Source organism: Equus przewalskii, chromosome 2, assembly GCF_037783145.1.
Source record: "Equus przewalskii isolate Varuska chromosome 2, EquPr2, whole genome shotgun sequence".
Taxonomy (NCBI): Eukaryota; Metazoa; Chordata; class Mammalia; order Perissodactyla; family Equidae; genus Equus; species Equus przewalskii.
In genome coordinates, this window is record NC_091832.1 from 60,165,282 (window position 1) to 60,184,393 (window position 19,112).

Sequence of the window (19,112 nt, forward strand, 5' to 3'; positions counted from 1 at the left end):
AGAATATCTGCTCAATTAGAAAATCAGAAATGTATAAAAATGGGGGTGGGGGGAACTACCACGCTGGTACCTTACCGTCTTTCCATGTAAGTGTATTTACTTTTATCTACCCATCTTCTTATCTATCACTATATAAGAATTCTAATAAATTCAAAGGGACCGGTCACCGGCTTCCTGATCTTTCTCCTCTCACCTACGGCGTGTTGAAACTGTCTCTCCTCCCTCTAAACTGGGTTGCATTTGATCCTTCTGCCCGCGGAGTCCCGCCTCGAAGGGCGCGGCCCCTTCACTTGGCGGGGTCTCCCCTCTCGTGGGGAGCGCCTCGGGCCCTGCACGCCCCCCACCCCCGCTCCCCCCCTCCCCACGGCCACCCGGGTGAAGCGGAGGGCCAGGCAGAGCTGCAGGGGGCCTCCGCAGGGAAGGTGCCGGCGCCCGGAGGAGGCCGCGGCCGAGGCCCCGAGGGAAGGGGCGCAGGCGCGCGGGGGCGGGAAGCGGGGAGGAAGCGGGACCGCGCAGCGGGCGCCAGGCCCGGGAGGCGCTTCCGCGCCCGCCGCCCCCTCCGCGGAGCCGGGCCGGGCGCGCCGGAGGGGCGGGGGCGGCCGGCCGGGGGCTGACCCCGAGCGCCGCCGAGTCTGCGCCCGCCCGCCGCCCCGCGCTCGCCTCCTGCCGCCTCGGGTTACGCGGCGGCCGTCAGCGCGCACCTCATCAATAAGGGCTGACAGGCCGCCGGCTCCGCGGCCATCCATCACGCCGCCGGCGCGGGCCTGGCGCGGGGCACCCCGCGCGGGAGTCGGCCGCCCCCTCCGCGGAGCGGGACCCTTGTTCCCCGGGGAGCCGGGCCGACTTCAGGGAAGCCCGGAACGTACCCGCGTGGCTCGGAGGCAGCATTTTTCTATCAATCAACAAATATTTGACTTTTTTCCACCTCTTAATCCTAGTGTCTTTTAAGCGTGTGTTCACTGGTTTTTAAAGAGCTGTGAGGGAGCTTAGATGTGATCTTACACAACCCGTACGTTTCGCAGATGAGGAAACTGAGCGACAGAGTTGGGGGCTGGGCATGCCTGAGGTCACACAGCTGGGTGGTGATGGAAACTGGGTGCCCACATCGCTGACCTCCGACTCCCAGCCCTTGCGCTGAGCCACACTGGCACTCTGCGGCACCCATGACTGATATGCGTGTTTGGCATCAAATGTGTGAAATGGGCGAAGCCGTGCATGTTGTAGGTTCTGGGTGTGCCTGTCAATGCGTGAACTTTTCCCGCTCCCAAATCAGGCCACCGCCTCCGTGGATGTTTGAGTGTGCACTGAGATCCCGACAAAGGGCAGTAAATGAGGCAAAAGTATGGGGGGCAGGGACACCTACACATAAAAATAATACAGTTCTTTGAATTCATTTCCTTCCTCCTCCCACCTACCCTTTTCCCCCAGGGAGTTAACACTGTGCCTCTTCATGCACTTATCTGTAGCCGCACTTTCTCCTGTTGCCTGTTTGCAGGACTCTCCTCACCCATCTGAACAGTTTGAAGGTAGAGACTTGTGTTCATCTCTAGAGCTCCAAAGTTTCATGGTGCCTGGCACCTAGTAAGCGTTCAATAAATGTTTGCTATACGAATTGCAGCGCTTGTAAGGGAATTCAAGTGATTCAAGTTCAGAGGACATTGAGGCTGAAAGAACTCTCAGATCTTGGTGTCCAATCTCATTTCATAAGAGGGAGACAGTGGCCCACAATGCTGCCCCTGATTGGCCTCCCAGGGGGTCAGTTAGATCCCAGGTTAGATCCATCGTGGCCCCCAGGATTCCCTTCCTTTTTTTTCCCAGGATGTTGCCTGCCACCTTGCTCTCCTAGTTGTGGATTCCTGCATCCTCTTCACTTCTTTCGTTTCTTTCCCACCTTTTGGTTCTTCCACTCCTTAATTAGCAACCTCTCCGAGGATGGGGATGAGAGGAACCGGAAAATCGACAAAGCCAAACTGTTTGCTTTGTTTCTAGAGGGAAAGGCAATATTTTGTGGGGTTTTGTTAGTGTTGGTATTATTGTTGTTTTAATTCAAGTGAAAAGGATGAGATTAAAGCCAGTGACCAATGGGTGTGTGTTAACCTTAACATTCATTTTTCCTCCATTACCAGGGTGCTTTGACTGGAGTTAAAAACAATGATATTATCAACAACTCCGGGAAGGGGTAGAAACACACACACACCACTTTTATGGAGAAGGAAAGGTAGCAAAGCCGTCCTATGGCCCAGGAAGTCGGCGGCTTTCAGGCTCCCCTGAGATGTCCACTAGACTATGATTTCTGTAAATACAGATGCAAAGTGTAGCTTTATCTGGCACAGGGCACACTTTCTTCCAGTTCCCATCTGCCCACATGGTAGCCCATCCATGGGCACATCATGAACACAGCTGAGTGTAATGAAAACTGATGTAAGAATCAGAGTCAAAACAACTTATCCTGCAGAACTGTTGTGAGGGTTGAAAATGATCAGGTACAGGAAAGGCCATATTTCACCAAAGGCTTTTCCCCTTTGCCCATTTGGAAATACAGTCCTGCTCTCAGGGGCAAACTCCTTCCTTCAAGGCCAGGCCTTGGCTTAGTCTTGCCTCACAGGATTGGCTAGACAAAGCTCAGACCCCCTGACTGACTGGGTTCTGGCCAACCAGGTCTCTGGCCTCTCCATTCTCCACCAGCAGGTTGCCTGGGGAGTGGCAGTGTTGTTGGAAGTGACTTAGCAATTTTCTAGCTTCTGCTACCTGGCTCCAGGACTCTCAGGATGAGACAACAGAATAACCCTTGCTCAGATGTCACCCTCCCTGCAGCTCACCGTGAAACATGAGTGCATGTGTGTCAAACATGTGCACAATGGGCACTGGAGCTGTGTCCAGGGTAGACGGCTGTGGCATTTCCTACGGACCATGCAGAAGGATGAGCAGGAGAGAGGACCAACCATGGAAACCAGATCCTTTTAAAAGAGATGCAGGGCTTTCCTTCATATATAAATCACTCTTCTGAAGTGTTTTAGGTGGGAGTCAAACATGTACCAGGAAGTGGAATTTCACTAAAAACTGGGGACGTGTGTAGAGAGAACAGGGGCTGAAGAATCTCATCTTACCCCAGCAATACTCTTTTTCCCCTGCTTTTTAAAAAGTCTGATTTATTGAGGTGAAATTTACATACAATAAATTCACCCTTTTTAGTGTACGGTTCTATGAGTTTTCACAAACACACAAATGGGGTACCCAGCACCACAATGAAGCGACAGAACAGTTCCAACACTCCCCCACGTGTCCTCCTCCCCCTTTGCAGTTACCTCTCTCCCAAACCCCTGCCCCTGGCAACCGCTGATCTGTTTTCTGTCCCTGGGGTTTTGCTTTTGTAAGAATGTCATATGAATGGATTCATTTAGTCTTTGGAGTCTGGCCTCCTTCATGCAGCCCTGGTGCGTTGGAGATTCATTCATGTTGTGGGGTGTGTTTGCAGTTCATTCTTTTTTGTTGCTGAGTAGTATTCTGCTGTACGGATGTAGCTCTGTTCATCTGTTCTCTGGTTGAGGATCATTTGTGTGGTTTCCAGTTTGGAGTGATTATGAATAAAACTGTAGGTTTTGGAAGATACCAGCAATTCTCTTTCATAGATTAAAACACAACTTACATTTAGTTTTTCTTATCCTGAGGCATATTGCAAATAATATATCTGCTGAGCAGCCTTGTTCAAAGAGTTTGGGGTGAGGATGTCACTGTTCCTGACAAAATATGGAGAGGGGTGTGTGTGTGGAGAGAGAGAGAGAGAGGATGAAAACTCAGGGCTTTTAAAGTGGAGTAAAGACAAATTTCTCACAGAGACTGCGAAATTGATCACTGTTTACTGCTGAGGCTGTGTCTTATACCATATGCTCTGAGCCCTCCACCTCATCCCTACCCTACCCCCGACCAGTGGCATGTGGGCTACTGGAACTGGGCATCTCCAGAGACTTGGGGTGGGGGGATTCTTCCCCTCACAGGGAAAGGACCCAGCCCCTGTGAGGAGGTGGTATGAGATGGGGGAGGGAGGATGGGATAAAGTTAGCAGAGACTCCTGGGGTGAGCTCTGCACCTCCATAATTGAAATCCTGCCAGCTCCCCTTTATCTAGGTGCTGATTATTCCATTTCACTGAGACCCTTTGCTTCTAGGTTTTTCTCCCTTTAGTTCCTTGCCCTTTGTCAATTTGCTGTTTATTAGCACCTCTGCTGAAAAGCGCCTGGGGCTGCGGAAGAAAGCAAACCAGCTAACCGTAAAAGTAGAGCACGCTTGTCTTTCAATCAAACACACAGATACACGGTGAATGCGGGGGAAAGTTGAAACCAGCCAAAAGAAATGGATTGCCAAGGATCTTCCAGTCTTCTTCACTCAGGTGGGAATACAGTAAATAGCTTTTTGACAGAAATAGGTAGGTCTAGCTACTGGAAGCTCCATGCCTCCCCTTTCCTCCTGCTGTTGCCAGAAACGTTACTCCCAAACAATTAATAAATACCTCCGGGCAACAATGGGTGTTAGAGAGAGAGCAGCTCGCTCTCTGTGGGCACCTGCTGCACCTGGGGTGTTGGCGTGTGAAGCGACGTTCGTGTCCATCACAGGGAAGCCCAGGTCCGTCGGGAGTGGATCTTCACCAGCGTGAAGGATCGCAAGGCCTCCAGCGCCGGCACCCCCGCCCCCCGCCCCCGCCCCCGCCCCCGCCCCCGCCCCCGCCAGCCGCTGTTTTCGCACTTGGGCTTCGCGCTTCCTTGACACTTTCCTGTCTCTCGCTCCGCCGCGCCAGGTCGCGGCGCCTGCCTGGGCGTCTTCTCCAACTCCGGGTCACCTCGGGCTCTGTGGCCAGGGGAAGGGTGCCGGGCCAGCGGGGGAGGGGGCGGCCTGTGCGGAAACGGCCTGACCTGGCGCTGGGAACACCATGTCTCTGGTGGCCCCACAAGTCCCCCGATATGCGCGTTGGGGCATGGCGACTGGCAGCGCTCCAGCCGCTGGTGTCCCCATCACCACCACTGCCCTCCCCAGGAGCGGGGCGGGGGTCGGAGGGAGCCCTAGACTCCGGATTGACCTCGTCGCTGTCTGGTCCCCTCTCCCCCATCCAGTCCCGGCCCTTTCGTTCCCATTTCTCTCCCTTGCTTTCTCCTCTCTCTAGGGGTCTCGATCTGTATTTCTGTCGCCAGGTCTCTTGACTCCTGTGTCGCCCTCTTTCTCTGGGTCTGTTTCTCTTTCCTGTCTTCCCTCCTCTCTCCTTTCCTCTCTGCTCTCTCTGCCTGTCCATTCCCTGCTCTGTTTTTTCCATAATACTTCACCATGTAACACTCCCTATATTTGACTTATTTATTGCACATCTTCTTCTTATAGAAAGTAAGCTCCCAGAGACAGAATTTTTCAGTATTTTGTTTCATGCTGAGTCCCAGCACCCCGAAATATCCTCGCACAGAGAAGGTGCTCATTAAATGTGGAATGAATAAGTGAATGAAAGAATGAATGAATCTCATGAATCTCGTCCCTCTCCGGCTTCCTCAGGCCCTCTCACTCACCATTGCCCCTGTCTTTTCTCTGTCCTCTGTATCTCACCTGTTTCTCTTGTTACTGTCTCTCTCCATCCCCTCTCATTTCTTCTCCATCCTAGTGTCTGACTGTGTTCCTCCGTCTTTCCAGGATTTATGGATATGGGCCTTGCGTGCCATGGGAGATGGGCACCTGGGTCCTTTGTCAGGAGGAGGCCAGTCGCTGTAGCCTCAGCGCCTAACTGAGTTCCCTACCTGAACTCCACTCCCCAAATCCTGACAATGCACCCAGAAATCCCTTCTTCCTGCAGACCCCAGGGACTCTGAGGGTCCCTTAGGGGCAGATTAGATTTGGGCAGGAGCTTTGTCGGCTCCCTGGTGACCCAGACTGCGCCACTCTCTGTGTCTGACTTGCATCCTATTGTGAGAAATGGTGGCGACTTTGGACACTGACTGTGTGCCAGTGTTCCATTCTCCAACTCCCAGCAACTCTGAGAGATGCTGTTAGCAATCCCTCTTGTAATTTTAGTCATTCAACAAACACTAATTGGGCATCTACCATGTGCCAGCTGTGGTCCCTACCCTCCTAGAGCTTACCCTCTGGGGTGTGTGTGGGGAGGGGGCATGTGTAACCAACCACAGACAAATGGACTTATAACTCCAGGAACATAAAGCCCATGAATAAAGCAAATTAATATTTTATATATCCCCCAAATATTTATCATTCTCTTGCTCTGCTCTGGGTACCGCCAGGGCTGCAACTTTAAAAGTCCCTGACAGGGGAGGAGGGAGAGAGGACCCACAACTGAAAGAGTTGGGGCCCACCCAGAGGTGACAGCTTCAAGAGAAGCGTCCTGGGGGACAGTTCAGAGTCTGCAGGCCCGGAGCCGGTGTCGCACAGTCTGGGCAGTGGGTGCTGGAAGCTCCCGCTTGCTGCTATGTTCTTGAGGTCCTTGGATGAGGAAGGGGACAGGGATCCAGGCTAGGACGGGGAAGAGGGGCAGCACAGCGGCGTCAGGGTGGCCGCAGCAGCCGGCGCTGGGCGCTCGCCGACCCGCTGGCGGCAGTGCCCGGACTTGCGGGCGCCGGGCTGGGTTTCAGTTCTGGCTCGGCCTCCCCGGGACCTGTGGAGCGCCCTCCCGGTTCTGCAAGCCTCTGGCATCCTTCCCGAACTTAATGAAAGTGTGCAGACTCCTTTTCACTTTTCTTTCCCTTCCCACGGGCTCTTACAGGATGGGACGCGAACTGTTTTATTTTAAATTGATTTTAATTTTTAAATGTCAGGCGTACTCATTAAAGGGAATTTAGAAATATCTGAAAAGCAAAACGAGAGTTTAAAAAAGTGTTTCATTATAGAAACTCGATATTAAATAGAATGGAAAAAAGAACTAAGTCTCAGGAATCTAGATACGAGACCTGTTGCCGAGCGTAACACCGAGCGTCTTCACCTCTCTGGGTCTCCGGTGCTCCCCTTTGTATGAGGGCGGTAACGTCTTCTCTCCCTCCCTCGAGAGCGGCGATGTTGTTGTTTCCTCGAGAAAAAATGGAATTCGAGGGTGTTCTGTAATCTGGAAATGACCATAAAATATGAGGGAGTCTGCCAAAAACTGTGGTGCCTGGGGCCGGAAGCACCAGCGAGAGCTTGCAGAGGTCTGTGAGCGAGAGCGTGGTTTTGCTTTGCAACACCGAACAGTTTTTAAAAGCAATTCAATCAAAAAGCGTTGCTGCCTTCTCTCCGAAGACGTGCCAGCAGGAGGCTGGTGACTGCTTCCTGGGGTCCAGAGCTCGGTTCCCAGTGGGAGGGGCAGGGGTCTCTATGTCCCCCCCCCCCCCCGCCCCCATAAAGAATTCTCAGTGTCCAAGGTACCAGCATCAAGGAGGGGAAGATGGTTTACTTAGCCTTGCAGCTGAATTCGTTCTCCGTTTTTCCATCAGCAGGACCTGCCCTGCTCCACCCTGTTTCTCCGAGCTCCATCCGCGGGGGTCTGCGCAGGGGCAGTGCGGGCCACGAGAGCGAGGACCGAGTGTCGCAGAGGGAGGAGGAATCGTGCCCCAGGCCCAGCGCGGGAGGGAATTCGAGGGCTGTGTGCGCCAGGAGCCGGCTTACGTTCGGCGCGGGTCACTTTGCATGTCTATTCTGGAGCCCTTGAGCGCGAGTCCGCAGAGAAGCGTCTACAGCACTGAGGAATTCGTTACACAGGACCAGGGGAGACTTCTGTAGTCCCTTGTCTGGTTCTCTCTCTCTGGGGGCTTCTTGTTCTCGATTATAAGACTTTGGGGGTCCCGTGTTTTTTCAGAGGTCGTTGGTTTGGGGGCATAGCCGGCGGCCGCGGAGGCTGATTTCCACAGCGTGTCCAGCCGCTCATCAGCTGGAAATTGAGGTCGTGGCGCCCGGCATTGCGCTGCGCTTAAAGCCACCCGCTCGGGTCCCGCTAGGAAATCAGGGGAACCCCGCGCAGGGAGACCCTCGCTAGTGTCACTGTGAGCTACATCGTCCACTGTTTATTAACTATTTTTTCGGGGAACTAGAGTTCGGATTCCTCTGTGCATCACGTCCAGCCTACAACTGCGTCTCTATTAGGGTACGGACCGGCTCAAGTCCCAGAGGCCCTAATGGAGCAAGGAAATGCAACTTATTCTTGTATCCTGGAGAGATTTTTTTTTTAAACGTACAGTACATCTAAATAATTCCTACTTGTCTAAAACCTCACGACTTGACTCTTCATTAGACCCAGGCCCTTAGTAAAAAGAGGTCAAAGACTTTCACAGTATTAAATTTTCCCTGTAGACGATGGGAAAGAAAAGCGGAAAAAGGACGTGAGTGGGGTTGGGCTACCATCCCAGGCCAGCCCAGGGACATCTTAAAAATAGCCAAGAGTCCGAACCTCAAATCACCCCCCACCCCTTCCCAGAGGCCTCCTGAGCGAGGGAGAATCCTGGGAACCAAGCGGCAGCCGATAAACCTCCTCCAGCCGGCGGGCCAGCGAGGCCTTGAAATGCCCCCGGCTCCTGGCAACGCAGGCGGCCCAGGCGGCTCCTGTCTTGCCCAAGGGAGGGAGGGGGCGAGCGAAGGAAGGAGGGAACGAGGGAAAATGAAATACCCCAAAAGAGCAGGATGCTCGCCAACCACCCTCTGGACCGTCCTTGAGCTGAGCCCTTTGGGGAGAAAGTTGGGGCCCTGGGCCCAGTGAAAAAAGCCACAGGAACAGACAAATTTCTCGGTCCCAGGAGCCTTTCTAGAAGCAACGAATCTATCACGGGCTCCCAGGCTTCAGCCCACCAAGAGAGCACCAGCGAAGGGCGTGGGTAGAGGGGGTCTGTCAGGGGCCTGGCCAGGAGCGGCCTGCCTGTGAATCCGGGGTTCCTCGCAAGCAACCGCTTAGAAAAAGCTGGCTTTTCCATCAAAGGTCTCAGAACAGCCACAGAGAGCAGGGCCTGTTATTGCCCCCATCACTGTACCGAAGAGGAGACCGAAGTTCCAGGAGGCTGGCGGAGGGAGGGGGGTGGAGTGGGGCGAGGCTCGCCGTAGGGCGCCCAGCTAATGCGAACCTTAGCACACACGCGCTGGCACCGTGGCCCACCCCGCACTGCTGAGAGAAGCCCGCGAGGGAGCGGCTTGTGTCCTTGACTTTGGTAAGGACGCTCAGATGGTCTCTCCACCAGAGGCTAAGCCCCAAGCTCCTGGCTTGTTGCTAAGAAAATCCACTGCCCAGTCACCAGGCTCAGCCCTTTTCGCTCTCTGAGTGTCGCGCGCGGGAGGCAGCTATGAGACCTCGGGCATCGCTTGAGCCACAAATCGCTATGGAGAAGAGAGAGGCCGGGGCAGCTTCCGGCTCGTCCAGGTCCAGACTTTCAACTCTCCAAAAGGCCCTGGTAGGCCCCTGACGCAGGCTGTTGGCTTCATGCCTCTCTCACTGCACCCCAACGGGGATGAGGACCCGTTTCAAACAGCACAGGGGTGGCGTACCCGTCTCCTCGGCTGCGTCTGAAAGTGCACCGGTCGGAGCGGCCTCGCTAAACCGCCTTTCCCCAGCTCCAGCCTCCAGAATCCCCAGGACCCACTCCGTCTTAAGTTCCCAGCCGCGCGACCTGCAGCCCCAAATTCTGCAGAGGCGCTGGCGAGGAGTTGGGGGAAGCTGGAGAAGGGACCCTAAGCAAGCCGCCCTCAGCTTCCGTGGCGCAAAGGGGCCCCGGCGAGCAGCAGCCTGGAAGGCGGCGTCGGTGCGCTCAGCCGGGCGCAGACCTTCCGCCGCTCGGCGGGGCGCCTCAGTCTTCTCTCCTCTGGGGGGCCCCTCTGGACCTCCGCACCTTTAGCTCGGGAAAGAGAATTCCCGGCGCAGCCGCGCTCAGTCCTTCCTCTGGGATTTTCCTGAGAATCCCCACGAGTTGGCCGCGATCCCTTTGGGGGGTTTCCTTCCAATCAGCCCTGAGTCCTAGCCTCATCCTCAGCGCCCGGGTTGCCCTCGCGCAGGCCGAGAATCCACAACAGATTACCAACTGCGGAAGCAGGTGTTGCCCTTCCTTTGGAGGAGCACAGGTTTCGGACAGGGTGGTATCCCGGCCCCTTCTCGACCCTTCTAATCTGGTATGAGAAACCTGCGCTAGGGAGAGAGCAGCCTTAGGGGAAAAAAAGTTTAACCGAAAGCGTGAGAGCCACCGGCCGGCTGTTATCTGGAGCTGAAGGCTGCGGTAATCGATGGGTTATTTTTACGCGGTAATAGGGCCCTGTGATTGCTCTATTAACCTTTAGACCTGTCTGAGGGACTCTCCGGCTCGCAGCCCCGCTGAGCTGGGGCCTCTAGCCACTGACGCCGAGTCCAAACCCAGGCCTGCCACCCTCCCCGCCCCCTCTTTAGGGAGGGGGCTGAGGCCGCAGGAAGAGCCTTCTCGGCCGGTGGGGAAGCTCCGCGGGACTGCCGAGCTCCCCAAGCCCCAGCCACGACCCTTGGATTGGTGGAGCGGCTCTGCAGGCTGCAGAGAAAACGGAAAGATCTGAAGGGAGGAGGCCGCAGGAGATGGAAAGCTCCGCCAGGAAGGGGTGCACGTTTTGCATAAACACGTAAAATTGAGGGCTGGAGCCGGCGCCTTGCGGACTCCCGGGGTTGCTGGGAAGACGAAAGGAAGGCTTCGGTCTCTGCGTTCAGATTTGAGGGAGGCAGTCCCAGTGGTGTCTTCCACCTACCCGGAGTCTGCGGCTAGGAGGTTCCCCACTAGCCGCTACCGCCCAAAGACCTGCAGCCAGCAGGCACCCCTGGTGACCCAGTGCCCCAAACTCGATCAGGGGTCTCGCCCAAGAGGTCACCTTCCCCTGTTAGGCCCGCCCCTCTCCCAACGAGTCCGGGGTCTCAGCAGGACCCGGAACACCAGGAGGCGGGGGCAGGAGGAAGGAGGTGGGAGGTGGGAGAGAGGGGCCTCATTAAAAAGCAGACCCTGGGCAAAATTGCAAACCGAATCGACCTCAGGCACGGCGGTGGGTGAGGCCCGGCGCGAGGGCGATAGCACTTTTGGCGTTTTCCGAGGCGATTCCTGCGCTTGGACTTTGCCTGCTGGGGGAGTTTTTCGAACAGCCCCGCAGCCCAGCGCCCAGCGGAGGTGCAGCAGCTGCGGCGCACCCCCGCCCCCCGCCCTTGCACGTGACTCCCACCGGCCAGTCAGCGCCGGCGAGCAAGAGCACAGGGACGAAGGGACCCGCGCTGCGAGCTGGGGGACTTGGAGGCGGCCGGCACAGTGGCCGCGAGAGGTTCTGCCGCCGCCGAAGCTCCCGGGGCGCCCAGGGGAGCGCGCGCCGGCCCTCCAGGAAGCTCCAGCCCCGGCAGGTACGGCTTTTTTTCTCTCCTTTCCTTGCTTTTTCCCGCCCCTCGCGAAACCCAGAGCTCCTCCGTGCTTGTTTGCTTGGGAGTAGAATGGTAACCGGTAGGTGGAATGGAGACCTTGGTCACTCCCCCTCCCCCAAATTGGCCAAAGCTGGCTCTACTTTTAACTTTAGCTTAGCACCTTCTTTAAATCAAAGTGAGATTTGGGGGGAAAGCAGAGAGGGATATTTGAAGTGCTTTTGGCTTCTGAATTTTGCGTGAACTTGAATGTTTTTAATACCCTCTTACCCCCGTGTGCAGATTCTCCAGCCCTTGTTTGCACTTCGCAAGCCAGGGCCTGGGTGGTGGTGATGGCCGTGCGAAATCGCCCTGGCCAACTGACCCGGGACAGGCCGCACAGCAGCTCGAGCACTGAGCGGCTCAGACGGGGGAATGTCTCCCGTCGGCGACTCCGGGGACGCAGAGTGGCGGTGGGAGGCAGCGCAATTGGGCCTCGGGCCCCAGGGAGGCGCTCCGAAGTCGGGAACGGCTGCTGAGCGCCCGGACTTTTTATGCCCTTCTGGCCAGCCTCCTCTCCTTCCTGACTGGGATCCAGGGAGCTAAACGCCCCTCACGGAGGTGCACCCGCCCTCGCTGCTTCTGGGGGAAAGTAGCTAGGGGCCGGAACCACGGCGGAGAGCAGTGACGTGCCGCCACGGGCCACGGTTAGCTGCCCGGGTCCACGATATTATGGCGCTTGGCTTTGGGCTGGGGGATCACCCAGGGGAGAGGAGGATGCCCAGGTGGTGAACTGCCACCAGGTTGAGGGAATGAGGGGTTTTTCGGTTGGGGGAGGAGGGTGGTGAGGGACCCGTGGCCGGTGGGAGTTGGGGCAGCGCGGCTGGGGCTGCCAGGAAGGTTGGGGAAGCATTTCCTGTGTTTCTCTGAAAAGGAACGGGCAGTCAAGAGCAGGTTTCAGGCTTCTAAAGAGAGAAAGGTTTCACTGAGGTGACGGGGTGATGTCTCCCACACTTCTGAGTCTCCTGGTCCCCGGCAGCGGCCAGCTCCATTGTCACCAGCTAGTGTATGATAGGTTTCTGCGCAGCAGGCCGAGAGCGGAGGCGCGAGCTGAGCCCAAGGGCCGGAGTGACCTGTAAATGGCCTCGAACGTTAGGGTGCTCTCGGTCCTCCGCTCTCAGAAAAAAGATCGGAAACAGGCTGTGGGCTAAATCACGAAGGGAGAAAGCATCTCCTGTCTGGCCTGTGAATTTAGGGTGAACTGGGATGAGTGATCAAGAGGCCAGGCAAAACGGGGGTGCAGGCCTGGGCCCCCTGGCGAGGCCACACCTCTTGGGCCATTCTCGCTGCCCTCGGACGCCTGCACCGAGGCTCGATTACAGAAACAAGCAAGAGTCACTTTAAGAGAATAGTTAATTTCTTGTCTTCCCAGAATGGTGCAGAGGGGTATTTTCTCCACCTTCTATTGTTCAGTAATCCAACTCTGAGGTAATGTATCAGCCATTTAAAAGGCAGAGAATGTAATAAAGACAAATGTTTGGTTTATGGCATTGTTAGAGTTTTACATTTTAAAGCTTGTAAATTAGCATCTGTATGTATACTGGAAGTTGTATTTCAAAATTATAAATCTTCCTTTCCTGCAATTATGTGAGAAAAAAAACTTATGACATTATGTTTTAGAACTGCAGAAGTTGAGTATTACAGATTTAAAAATTAAATACTGAATATTTTATTAAGGTAAGCCTATGTATTTACTTATCGAAGCCCAGAGATTCCTATAAGGTATTAATATTTTGCCTTCACTTTCAAAGGGGAAGTTAGTGATACCAGGTCAAATTTTTCGTACCCACCCTTTAACCAAACTTCTTACTGGACGGAAATGTCCACCAAACCGATAATTTATTGTGTAGTTTTGAAAGTAAATAGTAAACCAGTTAGGAGTTAACATGTGACTGTATAATATATTGCTATTCCATTATTATTACTAGTGATGTTGCAAAAATGGTTAAAAGCATTAAATAGTGTGTATTAGTCCATTTCCAGAATTTTTTACAATAATAAAGATGACCATTTATTATAGTACATATTACATCTGAGGAACTTTCTTAGAAATCTGTAATAATAATAGCCAAGAATTATGTAGAACTTTCCTTGTGCCTGTTGTACCAGTTTTATAAGACCTTGTTATAAGTGCATTACATATATTAATTTATAATCCTCACAATGATTCTATAGAAGAGATACCTTTAATATTTGCATTTTTGCAAGTGAGGGAACTGAGGCACAGAGAGGGTAAGTATTGTGTCTAAAGTCATTCATTGACTAAGTGGCGGAGCCTGGATTTAGTATGTAGTTCAGTTAGTACTCTTCTAAGTCTACTACTGCAACGAAAAATAAACCACTATTAGGAGGAGCTGCTGCTGCTTAAGGAGAAAAGTGGGAGTGTGGTGGACAGCCTCAAACCCCTAGAGCTCTATGCATCCCGTCCCCCCACCCCCATTAATTGCCCTTATCTAAGTTTCAGAACTTTCCAGTGCTTCAGTTCCCTCTTGTAAAAATGAGAAGAGACCCGTTTCCTTAGTGGAGTTGTGGAGAAGAGGATCTGGAACAGAGCAGGTGCTTGTGCTGCACTTATTTTATCAGAAAAATTGCCTGATAAAATCAAAACAGGGTGCAAGGATATAATCAAGTCCTGCAAATGGGTCTTTCCCCGAACAGCCTCACTGGTGTCAATTCCATACCTGGATGGACCACTGATTCTAAATGACAAACCCATTCCATGAGTTGGAATGGTCCAGCAGTAGTTCTGCAAAGTGACCTTGTACATTCCTCCCACTTTTCCAGTCTTAATATCCAATCTGCAAAATCTCTAAAATATAACTATTTACAAGAAACGTATATCTCGTCTGATTGGACATCCCCATGGTATAGTGTATGGTTAAGAGATACCACAATTCTTTTCACTGAGATTTAGCAGACCATGCTCATTTATAAACATTTAAAGTCTACCTCTAGTTTAAAAAAAAAAAAGACTACAAACAGAAATGTAAAGGTGCTGGTTTTTATAAAGTTTGTCGTCGTCTTCCATGGGCAATCTAAAGTTCTTTCATGGAAGGAACCGTTGGGGATGGGTGAGGGAACAGATGAGATGAGCAAGATTTCTTGAGTCCCAGGCACTCCATGGAAACGCGAAACCCATGGACTTGGGAAATACCGTGACAAGAATATCCTTGAAAAATAAGGCAAAATTAAAGTGCTTCCTGACAAGCAATACAAAAAATTGACCTAGATCACAACCAATAATTACATGTCCAATAACCGGGAGCCCCATGTCTCTGTGCGCCCGTCTGCGAGGCTTCCCGCCGCCAGCCAGACCCCACGGCCCCCGCAAAACAAAGAGCGCAGCTTCCCGTGGAGCCGCTTGGCCTCCGAGGCCGGGCCCCGGGAGTGGCGATTTCCTTTGCAGTTCGGGAGAAACCGAGCGTAGGGAAAGCGGGCTCTGAAAGCTCGGGATGAACCTCTCTCCCGTTTTGTCGTTCCTCCTTTAGGACCGCGGCTGCAGCGAGGAGGAAAGGAGCCGGCCCGGCCCTGGGCACTGGAGCCAGCGCGCCGCCCCCTGCGCCCGAGGCCGCGCGGGGCCTGAAGACGGCGCGCACCGGTCGCCCCGGCGGGACCCACGGGCACCACGCGCGTCCGCTGCCACTCGTGCGCGCTCGGGACCTCCGGGCCCTGGGGTGGACACGGCCCCTCCGCCACCACCTCTGGGAACAACCGAAAATTCAGTCTGGGATTTTCCTGAGTACACAAGAGCCTAGAGTCTTTGCTCAATGCTGGATTTCATGCGTATATATTTTCAAGGGATTTGTTTTTCTACCTTTGGTTTTTGATCTTCGTTTTTTGTGACAGCCCCTCAGCTGTACATTATTATTGTTGTTGTTGTTGTTATTTTCTCTTCCCGCTTTGCTCCTTGCCCCGCAAGTGAGCGAGAGGACTCGGAAGCTGAGAGCTCGCAGGGGCGATGTACCAGAGCCTGGCCATGGCCGCCAACCACGGCCCCCCGCCCGGGGCCTACGAGGCGGGCGGCGCGGGCGCCTTCATGCACGGCGCGGGCGCGGCCTCCTCGCCGGTCTACGTGCCCACGCCGCGGGTGCCCTCCTCGGTGCTGGGCCTCTCCTACCTCCAGGGCGGAGGCGGGGCCGCCGCGTCCGGAGCCGCCTCGGGCGGCAGCTCGGGTGCGGCCCCGTCGGGTGCCGGGCCCGGGACCCAGCAGGGCAGCCCGGGCTGGAGCCAGGCGGGAGCCGAGGGAGCCGCCTACACCCCGCCGCCCGTGTCGCCGCGCTTCTCCTTCCCGGGAACCACCGGGTCCCTGGCAGCTGCCGCCGCCGCCGCCGCGGCCCGGGAAGCCGCGGCCTACAGCAGTGGCGGCGGGGCAGCGGGCACGGGCCTTGCCGGCCGCGAGCAGTACGGGCGGGCCGGCTTCGCGGGCTCCTACTCCAGCCCCTACCCGGCCTACATGGCCGACGTGGGCGCGTCCTGGGCCGCGGCCGCCGCCGCCTCCGCCGGTCCCTTCGACAGCCCGGTCCTCCACAGCCTGCCCGGCCGGGCCAACCCCGCCGCCCGACACCCCAATCTCGGTGAGTACTGAGCGCGAGGACCGGGGCCGGCTGGGGACTGGAACAGAGGCTGTCCGAAGACCTGTTTGGGGCATTTAATTTTTCACAAGTATGTGTGCGGGGGTGGGGGGGCGGGGAGCGGGATATGCGTGAGTTTCCGACGAAGGGAAACTGGTAGACAGAAGCTGGTGGCTCTGGGTGATGGTGGCGGTGAAGGTCACAGCCCCACGGAGGCCAGATTCGGTTAAATGAGCTGGGACCTGCCCTCTAGATCCTTTTCTGAAAGAGAGAGAAGACTGCAGGGTGTCTGTCTGAGTGCGTTCTCCGCGCGGCCCGACACCGGGTGTGCCGGGCCCGCCGTGCGCCCGGCCGGGCCCATCTGGAGGTGACTGCGGGGTCCGACGGGCTCACTGGGGAGCCGGAGCAGCAGCCCCGGGTGCCCTCGGCGGAGAGCGCTGGCGGTCTCTGGGTTTCTGCTCCCATTTCCTCCCGGCCCTCCCTGAGAGCCCTCCGCAGGGCACTGATTACTTTGGCTTGGACCCAAGGTCTGGGCCATTTGGTGGCCCAGTTGGAGGATCCCGGGGTGGGGGTGGGGGGGGGTGTCAGATGATTTTTCTGCCTGGGATTTCACACCGGGAACAAAGGAGGATCCGATGGGTTGAACTGGGGCCGGCACCTCGTGGGTGGCTGGGGCCAGAGCGTGTGGTGCAGTGGTGCTGGTCTGCCGGGGCAGATGTGCCCAGGGGTGCGTTGCAAGCGCGCGCCCGTCGGTGTCCGGGAACACAGGAAGCCCAGAGGGGCTTCTTTATAATGCCTGACTTGATGGAGCCTTTCTGTAGCATCCACGTGTTGTCTCCTCTTGTCCCGAGGGCTGGGGTTAGAAATAACAATCATGATGGGCACAATTTAGTGTTTCCTCTGAATGTCAGACCTGGAGAGGACCGCAAACGTGTGCCGCCGTCGCCCGATTTACAGACGAACAAAGTGAAGTATGAAAAAGAGCCTCGGCGCTCTGGGCTCCGAGAGAAAGGGAAACAGCCACTATTAGTTCAAAATGCAAACGACCTCTGGTCTTGTGGAATTTCGTGAAGGGACGGGATCGAGTGAGGATGGAGATGACTTTTGTAGGGGAGGGGAAGTCCAGACTTGAGAAACAAAGTTAACATTTATTGACTACCTACTAAGTGCTAAATCCTTTCGCATTTGTTCTCACTTTGAAGAGTAGAGCCCATCCCTCTCAGGTTTCCAGTCTTGGGCTGGTTTCCAGAAGGGTCCGGGCTTTGAAGAGCTTTTAAATTATCCTCTGACCCTGGGTGGCCAGGGGAGGTCCCCAGGGGGTTCGGGCCAAATACACATCCCAGGTAAACTGATTAACCGTGGAAGTGGCGCCGGGCTGGGTCTGTGGCTCGTAGTTTCCCTCTGCCCGTCACGGGGGAGCCAGACGGCACCCCCCAGGGCAGGAGGGGCAACCGGCTCTGGAGCCTGTGGGAGGACCTGCGCGAGATAGCGCGCGTGCTGCATCTCCATACAATGACTGCTCGAGGGGGCATGTTGGGTGGGGGGGTCGCTTTGGCCTCGCATTCTTAGAACTCCCTTGAGTTCTCTCTAGAACTTCTGATTTAAAATAGGGAGGAATGGTCCCCATAGTTCCACTCCTTTTCACTTGGGGGTGGAGAGGTTGTTTCGTAACCCCTGCAATTCTGGAGTTGAGAATTCGATGTTTGGTTAGGGGAAAAAAGAGAAGTTCAAAATTCAAAGATGGAGGATACCTTTTGGTCATCAGAGTTACAGTTACAACTAGGTAAAAAAAAAAAAAAGATACTGTGCGAGTGCACACCGTGAGTGTTTAGATTCTCAAATGTAACTCATACCACGGCAGGATGGCGCTGAAGTAATGTTTTGCAAATTCCAGTGTCAGCAAAAGGCAAGCTGACCTCCAAGGGGCACCTCTTTGCCAAGAATTGTGGCCTTTCAGGCACTCTGAGCTGTCTCCCACCAGTTGGGGAAGACCCACCTGAAGACAGCGTTTGGACCTGGCCCAGCAGTTGGACTTGCTCTTCTGCATGTAGTCAAGTGTTTTAAATGGTCAAGTCATGATAGGGTCCGTGTTATCTTTGTGAGGGAACATGAGACGTTGAATTTATTGGCATTCTCATCATCAGCATGTTCTCAGGTGGCACTGACATACAGGAAGTTAAAAGCAGTGCATGTCAATATGCCTTTATGTGTTCCTCCCATCACGTGAACCCTCCTGTAAGTGCCTGGTAGCTTTATGGAGGACCAGCACCGGCATATTAGCCGCCGCTAAGTGATAGAAGGATGCTGTAAATGATTTCTGATTCTATGATATTTATCAAGAGCTTGCTAAGGGGAGTTGCCACCGGGCCCTAAGGTGACTCAGCCAGCCTAGATTCAATTCCAGGTGCCTCTGTGATCTTGGGCAAGTTCTTTACCTCTCTCGGTCTCCTCTCTTTTTCTGTAAAACGGGGTATCGTAACTACTTTTAGTTCTGTCTTAAATTATAAGAATAAGGTAATGTATGTGAAGTACTTGGCTTTGACCTCTCATAAGTGATGGCTATTTTATTAAACAGTCACTGTCATGTAAACAGTTTTTTTGATTTGCTCAGGACTGAGGGGTTTTCCAGGCTTTAGGATTTTTACTGCTAAACCTAGGACAGTTCCCCCCAAAATAGGGACGTTTGGTCACCCTAAACAGACGTGAAAATGGGTAAATGACCCAGCAGCATGCTACAGTGATGAACTGAGACAAAAGGAAGAAGACAGAGATGGGTCTTCCTCTGTCTGAGAAGCGGGAAGCTTTCTCCTAATTGGTGCCATCTGCATTTGGTCCTGAAGGGTGAGTAGGAGTTTGCCAGGAAAAGTAGCTGCAATTTTTAAAAAAAGAAAAAGTTACGCCCTCGTTTACTATCACACTGTGTAGTTCTATGAAATAGTATCACACAGCTTGGCTTTTGTTTAAATAATATTTTTATCACCATAGGTAAAACCACACAGACTAACTCACTCTTCACTCAGAAACTGTTTTTACTTTCAACGAGGAGAAATAAGAGAACGCCTTTATTTTTCTATGAAGTATTAACTGCCTTAGTCTTAACGGTAGTTAAAATCTTGCCAGAGTTCTTATGTTGGTTATTGGAATAAGGCAAAAAATCAA

At 54.2% G+C, this 19,112-nt stretch overlaps 1 protein-coding gene and 1 long non-coding RNA gene across 4 annotated transcripts in view; one reads left to right on the forward strand and one right to left on the reverse strand.

The window, feature by feature from the left end:
- Positions 1–6,740: 6,740 nt before the first annotated feature.
- Positions 6,741–7,651, reverse strand: LOC139082045 (uncharacterized). Its single transcript, XR_011537714.1, has 3 exons — positions 7,408–7,651; positions 6,929–7,080; positions 6,741–6,826 (listed from the first exon to the last, which is right to left on the reverse strand). It is a non-coding gene; the product is annotated as an uncharacterized lncRNA (long non-coding RNA).
- Positions 7,652–15,195: 7,544 nt separating this feature from the next.
- The window catches only part of GATA4 (GATA binding protein 4), a 47,855-nt gene continuing 43,938 nt past the window's right edge, over positions 15,196–19,112 (forward strand). For all 3 annotated transcript variants that reach the window (XM_070611428.1, XM_070611430.1, XM_070611429.1), the window contains exon 1: positions 15,196–15,956. In XM_070611428.1, coding sequence (XP_070467529.1) covers positions 15,341–15,956 — 616 coding nt within the window. In that variant the 5' untranslated portion in view covers positions 15,196–15,340. The remainder of the gene's footprint in view (positions 15,957–19,112) is intronic.